Source organism: Echiichthys vipera, assembly GCF_963691815.1.
Source record: "Echiichthys vipera genome assembly, chromosome: 12".
Classification (NCBI taxonomy): domain Eukaryota; kingdom Metazoa; phylum Chordata; class Actinopteri; order Perciformes; family Trachinidae; genus Echiichthys; species Echiichthys vipera.
In genome coordinates, this window is record NC_139837.1 from 18300791 (window position 1) to 18311595 (window position 10805).

The 10805-nt window shown below is 42.4% G+C and overlaps 1 protein-coding gene across 1 annotated transcript in view; it reads right to left on the bottom strand.

Moving 5' to 3' along the window:
* Positions 1 to 10805, bottom strand: part of dlgap2a (discs, large homolog-associated protein 2a) — a 125248-nt gene that overhangs the window by 13342 nt on the left and 101101 nt on the right. The window contains exons 4-5 of the mRNA XM_083924608.1: positions 6607 to 6666; positions 181 to 566 (exon numbers count right to left, since the gene is read on the bottom strand). Coding sequence (XP_083780734.1) covers positions 181 to 566; positions 6607 to 6666 — 446 coding nt within the window. The remainder of the gene's footprint in view (positions 1 to 180; positions 567 to 6606; positions 6667 to 10805) is intronic.

Here is a 10805-nt window from a genome sequence, read left to right on the forward strand (position 1 = left end):
TCTTAATCGATGGATTGCGGTAAGGTGACTCATCATTGCTATTTTTAGCTCCTGAAATGAGAACACTGTTTCTGAGTTGAATGTGTGCGTGTGTTAGTATTCTGTTTCATTATGCAATCATGCATAGGTTTGATCTCATTTGATCCTGTCTGAGATCTTCTCATTAGGCACAAGACTCACCTGTATCCCTATAGAGGATCTAGGGGTCTTCAGGTACTCCTCAGCCTTGGACACCAGGATGGCCTTGTCACAGGTGAGCACCGAGCTGTGGCTGTCTGTGGATGGGTGTCTTTTTCCAGCCATGACTCCGGCTGCCTCCATGGCTATGGTCACAGCCTTGGCGCTGTCCAGACTGTCTGTGGAGTTGTAGAGGGTTCTGCCTGGGTTTAGCCCCAGGCTGAGGCCATCTGGAGCCCACATCCCACCATGAGGGTGCCTCCCCTCGTGGTAGGCATCTTGGGTAGACTCGGTGCTGCTCTGGGCTGTGATGGAGATGAGGGGTTTGGAAGTGGAGCGGGGCGGGACTGGAGGAGGGGCCTTCTTGTAGTTGGGTGTGTAGTTGATGGCTGTAAAAGGCGGAAAGAGACTAAATAATAATTTTTTTCAAAATATTTACATGCTGCATTTATATTATCGTGTCACGGCCATCATGGAATTCTATGTATACTGTATGAGTGCATTTGCACATTATTTCAGAGTCATTAAAGCTCAAAAAAATATTGTACGTCATAAAAAAATACATGTTGGTAGGGTTAATATATTGTGTTTTTGTTGTTTTTTTCAAAATAAAAATGTAGAATATCACAAGACTTTCCTTTAAAGATCTGCTGGCTATCCATCTAACCTTCGTATGATATTGTGCTCATAGAAGTGTTTTATTGTTAGGTCCTAGTCAATCTTCTGATGAACTACTACTACTGGGTCTTACCACACTGCCCTAAGTCTTTAATTATGAAATGATTATTTCAATGCAACATGGGACATGATACGGGTGTCATTCTAGACATTCCATATCCCAACATCAGTGTATGGCAGAAACATCATGCAGGCACCACATCTTCCTACCCATTTGTCATATGTCAACAAGCTGTTTAAGGAAAGTACTTTCCAATGTATAAGCAATTCATATCATTGCTTAATTAACTTACTTTATTACTTAATGGCCCCATTAGCATAATGTGGCACTGGCGAGTTAATATATCATGGTGATTATGATCATGACATTAGGCAGGAACATACATTTAATACAATGTTGCTGGTTGCTAAATATGTATAAGCAGAACTGGTCTAAAGTACTGGCTGAATGAGTACTTTCTGTTTGCCTCTCTCTCACATATGCACAAACCTAGTTCCCGAGCCCTTGTAATGTCAGTTTGAGCCCAAGTGTGAGAATTCAGTGTTGAGTGTTGACGAAGTTTCTATCATGTGGCTGGCATGAAAACAGAAGAAAACTAACATATGAGGGGGAAGAGGAAGGATAATTTACATCAGCTGGAGAGACAAGATGGGGATGGGGGGGGGGGGGGGGGGGCAGTCGATAGAGTAACAGAGAACATCAACGCGTCTGTGACATGTGACACTCATCAGACATGGATGACTGTGAAAAACCAGAGAGGAAATCAACAGTACTCATGTGTGGAGGATCCTAGTGCGGAGATACTGCTTGAGGAAGTCTGACAACTCTTATCTTCTTATTCTGTCCATTTAGTTAGATAGAAAGAGGGGGATTACTTTCTTTCAAGTGCAAATGAGAATATGGACTTAATCCACAGAGAAATGGACTTGAGGACTGGGTCATGAATGCCTTCTAAGCTTTGAGGTGTCTTTATTTCAACGCAATTCTTTTTAGAGAAAAGCCCACTATGTGTGGTTACAGGCTGAAACATCTGAAGCACAAGCTGTGCCTAGTGTGTTTTGATCGAAGCTAGCTGAGAGTGTGTCAGGTAACTCGGAGCTAAGAGCAGAAGAAAGGAAAAAGGCGAAGAGGAAGAGCACTGAGTCACGCTGCAGGTTAAGTTATGGGTTATCGTTTTCCTTGGCAAAGAGGTACACTGTGTCGAACTCAGCGTTTCTGTTTCTGTCTTGCAAATGCTTACATCACACAAAGAAATTAGGGGCATCTTTATGAGACCAAAATATGATCTATTTTGAGTTCTTATGAGCAGCAGCCCCCCAGACAGGCTCCTAGAAGTTGTGCCATAGAATTAATAGCATTTCAGCTTGATTACATCGTAGCCTGAACAAACACATCGTTGTCTGAAACATGTTGTCTTTTTGTTTGCAACCCTTTTCCCCCCCAAAAGGGAGCCTCATTTATGGTAAGAGTTTAAACACAGGGCTTCATTTCAAACCTGCAACACCTTTTGCTTCTTTCTCACGCATATTTTTGTTCCGTTTATAAATAGCTAGAGACGTCTGGTCTATGAAGAGCGTTCTGCTCCAGGGGCTTCATGACTCATGCTGCTGTCCGTTCACAAAATTAACTTCTCATGGTTGAAGAGATTCATTAGGGAAGAACAAGGAAGATTAGGGAAAGACAAAATAGAGATGTAAAGGTGAGAGAGAGCAGTGGAGGTGAGCAGATCTGTGCAGACAGGATGAGAGGGTGCAAGAGAGTTTGTGTGTGTGTGTGGTGTGTGTGTGTGTGTGTGTGTGTGTGTGTGTGTGTGTGTGTGTGTGTGTGTGTGTGTGTGTTTGTGTGTTAGAGAGTGAAGATAAATCAGTGAGTGAGGAGAGATTCAAAGGAGGAAAGAGATGACCCATTCAGGGGGCATGATTCAGCAGGAGGACCAAAATAGAGCTATTATTAGCCAGCCAGTCCTGCAAAGGGGAGTCATAATTCTTGTTCCCATCTTGGCAGTGGCAGAATTACTCAGCATTTAGAGTTCATCTAAAGTGAACACTCACTCACAGTAAAAGTGCACTGCAACATGAACAACATGATTCACTTGAAATGCACGATAATATGAAAATAAAGCAGTGGGCAGGCTGAAAGCATAACCACAAAATGTGTTCACAAATGAAGCTCATCAATTTTCATATTTAATATTGTGGCTTACACCCTGCCAAACTGTTTCACCAGACAAAACAGTGAAATGGTAAAAAAAAAATCATTATTACTTCAGGCAAGGCAACTGCCACAAGCCCCTAGTCCTCTAAGAGCGTACTCACATTGTCCTCCCGCACCGCGACCCGGACTTTAGGGTACTTGTCCCCCCTCCCTCTCCCCCCCCGCGCCCCAGCCCCGTTTGTACTCACACTGCCAGGGCCGGCCAATGCTTCTTGCTGTCAATACGCCATCACGCCGTAACACGTCACACGCATTGATCGCGTGTGTGTGGCTTTGTTTACAAATCTTTCCACAGACCTCGGAGTTTTTGTGCGTCTTGTCGACTGTTTTTGAATATTTTCATCTGACCAAATCTGCAGTAAACGATCCACCTCCGCACCACACCAACGTGACCCTTTCACCGCTATTGTTGTTGTTGTTAAATGTCCGCGCATGGTCCGTCCTTCTATTTACATGTCCGAACAGGGCAGCCGTGGACGGCCCGCTGGCCGCAGTTGAGCGCGGAGCGGGTGCACTCACACTGCTTAAAGATACTAGGCTTTAGCTGAAAAAACGGTTTTGGCTGCGGCCAGAAGGACAGTGAGAGTAGGCCCTAAAAGCACTGTAGTAGTACTAACACCAACTCGATTAATTGAACATTTTGGAAAGGAATTTGCACCACTAACACTCCTGGCCGCAGTTGAGCGCGGAACGGGTGCACTCACACTGCTTAAAGGTACTAGGCTTTAGCTGAAAAAACGGTTTTGGCTGCGGCCAGAAGGACAGTGAGAGTAGGCCCTAAAAGCACTGTAGTAGTACTAACACCAACTCGATTAATTGAACATTTTGGAAAGGAATTTGCACCACTAACACTCCTGCATTATAGCCTAATCCTGTGGCTTTATCTTGCTTTCATATTTTCAGCCTATATCAGTGGTTCTTGGCGGGCATGCCACTGGAGGCGAGTGGACATAACCGGGAGATGAAATTCAGAGTGCATCAAAAGTTGAATTAGATTTATCAGATTTATTCGTGATGGAACAGTGACCAAGTAAGCATGACTATCAAGATTTATTCTGACAATATGTGAAGTAAAAGATGGTCAGATGGTAAGAAGGAAGAAAAGAAAAAAGAATTATGCTCTCAAAACAAACACGTTAGTCACATTCTTAATATAATAAAACCCAATTCAATTCAGTCAGCTGTAGTACATAATGTGAATGTAGAATATGTGCAGATTTGATATTTGGTGTCCAGGCTCTGACCTGGTCATGCCTCACTAGGAAACAAGCTCAACAAAGCAGGAAGTGACAATAAATTCCAATGGGTTATTTGGTGCATATTCCCAAATAACATTGTGTTTAATCCCATGGTTTAAAACTTAAGGCTGTATTCACACCAAATAAGGCATAGCAGTGATTAACACAGGGTTGTGTGGCCGTGTGGGAATGTCACTTAAATGGCCCATTTGTGTCAACACTCTGTTACCCATGGTGCTAGCATTAAGTTATGCTGCTAGTATGCCGGGTGCTACAAGTGATCACCTGTTTGCATTGAGAGATTTACGAAAAATAGTACTTCCAATAACAAACCAGGATGCGAGGCCTATCAGGTGAGTGACTATATATGAATTATACTATATTGTGTCTTGTCTGATCAATACGTTATGGCCACTGCAGTGTGATGTCGGGTCGCATTTCTCCAAAAGTTGATTCACTTTCAATTTTTCGCTGCATGGTCACTGCAGTTCTTTTGGCATCCCCTATGGTCCCCACGGCCACATCGTTTTTGCCGCAACACCTGTTTTGATGTGAATGCAGCCTTACATGTGTGGAAAACTTTGGACTACAACATTTAGGAGTTGGTCTCTGTTTTATCAGCGCAAGCAAACCACAGAATAATTTATTATGTGGCATGCAACAGATAAACGCTATTTTGGATAAAAAGCCATTTCGCATCTAAACAATTGTGAATATGCTTTTATAAACCTTTCCATGAATGCAATACATTTCCTTGTTTCAGGAAACAGTATGTAATATGAGTACAGTTGAAAAGAGGTCTGTCAACGATTGTGGTGTCTTTAGAGGCAGCGAAATGTATGCAGTGAGTACTCAATTTAATCTCTCTCTCGCTCCCTTTTTCCCTCACACACACACACACATACACAAACAACTACCACTGTGCCAGTGAGTCTGATTAACGTGAGACACAAAGGCAGTGATTCAACTACTCCATCTCTGTTAGGACCTTTCTATCTATCAGGACTGGCTTGTATGCTAACATGGAGGCGGGTGGGTTGGGGTGCTGAGTGACACATCGTTAAGAGTCTTTCTTCACGATTGGATTTATCACTGTAAAGGAAATGCAGCAGTTTGTTTTGCAGCAGGCTTTTAAGCATATGTAAATGATCTGGAGCGAGGGAGGGAAGGGAAGATGGATGGTCAGCTCCATTATTGGCACTGTGACGAGTGTTGCAGACAAAAACAATAAAGAAATGAATGTAAAAAATAGCCGAAAACAAAAACCAGACTGGGTCAGTCATTACTTCATCTCACTTAACCATCCCTATATGGTTTGTAAAAGTTTAAAGATTGTGATTAATCACCAAGAACAAACACTGTTTTCAACAAAAACACCCCTGTAGCAAATATGGCAATGTCACGGCAAGTCTCTCTTGATCTGTAGATCAAAGACCTTCTTTTGTTCACCTATAATGCCTCAGTTGTCCTGCTGTCCTGCAGGACCAGGAACTCCTGGTGACACATCTGCATGTCACCAGTTAGATGCATGTCACTGCGGTCTTAACCTCACCCTGCATGAAAACAAATCAGCTTATTGTCGACTTGATGGGTCACTAAAATAATGGCATGGATGACTGACTATGACCCTGACTAACAGGAAACTGTATTTACTGTACGTGTGTGCTATTAAGGTATTATAGTTTTTGAGAGAGAGAGAAAGTTATCTGCCCGCTGAGTGAGAGGTACGGTACAGTGGGTAAGATAGTGAGTGAATGAGTGGGTGAGGAAGTCATACAATCAATAAATGAGTCTAGGAGTGAACACTTTGGAGACAGAGTGAGCAAATGAATGAATGCATGATTAATTAGTGTATTGTGTTTGTGTTTGTGTGTGTGTAAATATATATATATATATATATATGTGTGTGTGAGTGTTTGTGCACTCATGTGGTATTGCAGACTTTGGGATGGAGGAATATTTCAGGCAGGTTTCAGATGCTATCATAAATATGTCAAGCGAGAGTGGAGAAAGCACTTTTACCAATTGAGCTCTGACTACAGCCTTAAACAAGGAAGGAGGGTGGTTTAGAGTAGGGGACTGTAGTGCAGGTATATTCAATAAACTCCTAATGGGTTATTCACTACATTGTAACTTGTATTTCAATTAATGTGTGAATGTGTGAGTAATTGTAGATAATCAACATTATTTAAAGATGTGCTTAAAAGTAACTTGCCACAGGACAACTCGTGTTTCATTTAAATAATATCTCTCGCACTGAAATGGAACAACGAAGGATGCCCTAGGTAGCAGGATTACCTGGGGTTTTCTGGGTAGTCCGATCAATGTTGCAGGTGGAGGGGAGGCAGAACTGGATCCCTGAAAACAAGGGAGTGGGGTGGATATTCAGAAAAGTGGGCATTTTTGCCCAAATAAAAAAGTACAATCTATTTACATTTCATAAAGTTTAGAATGTTAAGTAGAGCCAGAGAAGAACTGCAGGCTATTCATATCCTCCTGCAGAGTAGGATGTATACTAAAATCACAAAAAAGATTTCCACTGACTAGGAAGTCCATGTTTCAGCAGAGCACCTTGATGTAAGAGGGAGCACGCACACTGTCCTTCCGCACCGGGCCAAAACAGGTTTTTCGGGTCAAGCCTAGTGCGTTTGACCAGTGTGAGTGCACCCTCTCCGCGCATAACTGCGGCCAGCTGGCCATCCACGGCCCGTCTGAGAGAGGTGGGCTTTTGTAGAGCGCATTTGCACATGTACGAGCACGAGCGTGCGCACGTGTACGAGCACGAGCACGAGCACGAGCATGAGCACAAGGCCTACGACGGTTCTGACGTAATTTATGTGCATAGAAAATAAAAGGAGGGACCATGCGCGTACATTTAACAACAACAACAATGGCAGCGAAAGGTTCACGTTTGTGTGATGCGGAGGTGGAGTGTTTACTGCAGATTTGGTCGGACAAGACGCACAAAAACTCTGAGGTCTATGGAAAGATCTGTAAACAAAGAGACGCATCGCAATGACGTCAATCAATGCGTGTGACGTGTTACGGCGTGATGACGTATGGACAGACAGCAAGAAGCATTTGCGCGAGGCCCAGGCAGTGTGAGTACAAACGGGCCTGGGGCGCGGGGGGAGAGGGAGGGGGGACAAGTTCCCTAAAGCGGGCCAAAACAGGTTTTTCGGCTAAAGTCTAGTGCGTTTGACCAGTGTGAGTGCACCCGCTGCGCTCATAGCTGCGGCCAGCTGGCAGTCCACGGCCCGTCTGAGAGAGGTGGGCTTTTTTTGAGCGCGTTTGCACATGTACGAGCACGAGCGTGTGCACGTGTACGAGCACGAGGCCTACGGCGGTTCTGATGTCATTTTATGTGCGCCTGTTCGGACATAGAAAATAGAAGGAGGGACCATGCGCGGACATTTAAAACAATGGCGGCGAAAGGTTCACGTTGGTGTGATGTGGAGGTGGAGTGTTTACTGCAGATTTGGTCGGATGAAAATATTCAAAAACAGTCGACAAGACGCACAAAAACTCTGAGGTTTATGGAAAGATTTGTAAACAAAGAAACGCATCGCGATGACGTCATCAATGGGTGTGACGTGTTACGACGTGATGACATATAGGCAGGCAAGAAGCATTGGCCGAGGCCCAGGTTGTGTGAGTACAAACGGGCTGGCAAGCGGGGGGAGAGGGGGGGGCAAGTACCCTAAAGCACGGGGCGCGGTGCGGAAGGACAGTGTGAGTGCGCCCTAAGGCTATGTTTGGATAGGCTGCACATTAAGTAATCATCACTCATACAATTATCATGTTTTTCCATTTTTGAATGTGTACTAGGATCATACATCGCTGATGTTTTATTGTATACTATTTTCAGACAGACACAGTACCTTTACCCATTCTCAACCTGTAAATCGCTTTGTTTTCTGACTTTTAGTCATTTTGCCTTTGATGAAGAGGTCTTGGTCTTAAATCAAGAAAAAAGTTGTGTTAAAGACTGCTTGCAATTGATACAATTGCACACTGTTTAAGTGATAATCCAGGCACTTTTTCCCTATATTAAGTATGTGGCAAGTACTTAGTGAAGTGAAAGGTCATGATCATAATATTTGGTGTTGTTTAACCTTGTAATTAGAGAATGATTCTGCAGAGGCTACCTTCACTCCCCTTAAGCTGTATGACGTTCACAGTAAATGAAAGTACATGCATCAGAAAGCAATCCAAACAATTATGTGAACTGCAGTCGAGCAATTCACTCATCTTGTGTGCATATCGGTGTACTTGTAAAGCCTTATATTGTGTTCTAATAAACACAAGGTCAGCTAGCATATTTGCTCTGCAAAAATCTACCTTCAATTAAGCATACATTTCACAACTACTCATCAGCCTCATTCCCTCTAGTCCAAAACTTACGTGAGAAAAAGAGCCTGTAATTATATGCCATTATCTTTCACTGCATGAATAAATCCCGAAGCAGTATATATTTGGATTATATCTTATGAATACACATAATGTTACTGCAGTACAGGGTAAATTATGTGCAACTTTTAGATAAACAATTCTTCAAATGAAAAGTTAAACAGGGAAGGGGTCCAGGGAGGAAAAGGGTAGTGCGTTTGATGGCGAGGAAATGAGCAAAATGAATACAACAATACAACCTAATTAACTTCCCGTCCCTTTCAAACCCTTTTAGATGCAGTCAATTTAGCAAACTTTCAGAAAGTGCTCTGCACATATTCAATTCAAAACAACACACAGGAAAATCCTTTTCTGGCAGCTTACTGATGTTCAGCTGAAAGATTCTTTTTGTGCCAGCGCACTTTATTAGAGCACAGACTTCGGTGGGCCATTCCATATAGAGCCCATTAATTGGACAGATAGCACAGATATATCTTGTGATTTGCCTGGCTTTTTAGCAGTTCATTGCTGGTAACAGAATTCTGCGTATTCTGTGGTATGTAAGCTCCTTTCATTGCACTGAAAATGAAAAGATGAATGTAACGAAATACTAACAATGAGGCACTGTATATGAAATGCACAAAATATTGAGGCCATCTGTCATGCACTTTTACAACATTATTTTCATCATTCAGTATCACACAAAACTAGCCATAAATTGTACACCTCTTTTCTGGAAGGAGCAAAATTCAACATGTCATTACACTTATGACCCAGTATTACATTCTGTCTCTGATTCCTGAGCATTGAGATGATATCTTACAGTAAAAAAAAATACAACATCACCTCTCAACAAGGCCTGTTATTACAATAGTCAGATTATCAGACAAATTAAATCATGGTTGATTGTGTATTTTTAAAATAAATGTATCCTTATACTTATCGTCCAGCAAAGTGTATATGTAGGTAACATGAGGCTGTGTGTACATAGAGGCTACATACCATAACTCAGTGGTTCCCAAACCTTTTCTGCAAGGCCCCCCTTTCCCTCTTTTGCACATAAAATATTTTCAAGCTGATTGGTGTTGATTCATCATCTGCTTTACGTGTACCTGGAAGTCCTTTCTGAAACCTGTCCATGTCATAGCAGTGCAGAACCAAGCATCATATATATTTAGCCTTGAACCCCCTCCTTTATAAATCCAGGCCATGCCCCTCCCAACACCCCCCTCCCCTCCCCGCTCCCCGCTTTGGAACCACTGCCATAACTGTACTGGCTTGTAATAACATTTGAGCATGAATTAAAATAATGAAAGTTATTTTCTATTTCGTTTAACAGTAAAATATTCCAGCTCAGTCTAAGATTGTGCAACATCACTTCATTTTTCTTTATACCTGCAGAGTCCATTCAACAGCTCACATAGTAAACAGTATGTCCTTATAGTTATATGATAACTGTGATTTACTTCACTCCATTCTAGAGTGACGATAAATAGAGAGCTCAAAATAACTAAAAGTAAGGAAAGTTTCCATCATCACGGCAAGGATTGTCGGCACCTTGTATACATTAGGCCATCTTGTCCGCAGTCCATAACAGAGCTCCTAACGAGTCTCTTACAATAGATGTGTAAAATGTCTTTGATGTAATACACTGAACATTCATTACTAGTGTATCCAATGATTAAAAAAGGCAGTACTGTCTTGGAAGATAATGCCCAACAGTGGTGACATCAGCTTCAGAAGAGTTAATAGCGCTTTTAATAAATGTTTTTGAAGCAGGGTGGTTCATTAAATGTCACCACCAAGGGTTCATCACATTCTTGCAGTATGGTGCATTCCATGAAATATGTTTTTGCTGCTATTAATGCAATCTTTTATTTCCTGGGATACCACTGCAGGTTTGTGTACTGGGAAGTACTTGCTTTGAATGCCAATGCTCACATGACATTTAGATCTGCACGTTGCTCTACAGTGCACTGGCAGCTACAAACCTTGAGCTATAAATATACTTTGAGCTACATTTTGTCTGCTGTGAATGAGGTATGAGCTCACAGTGTGAGAGACACATATGTGATTTCTGCACTGTTGTACTCGTATCTTCCACTCCA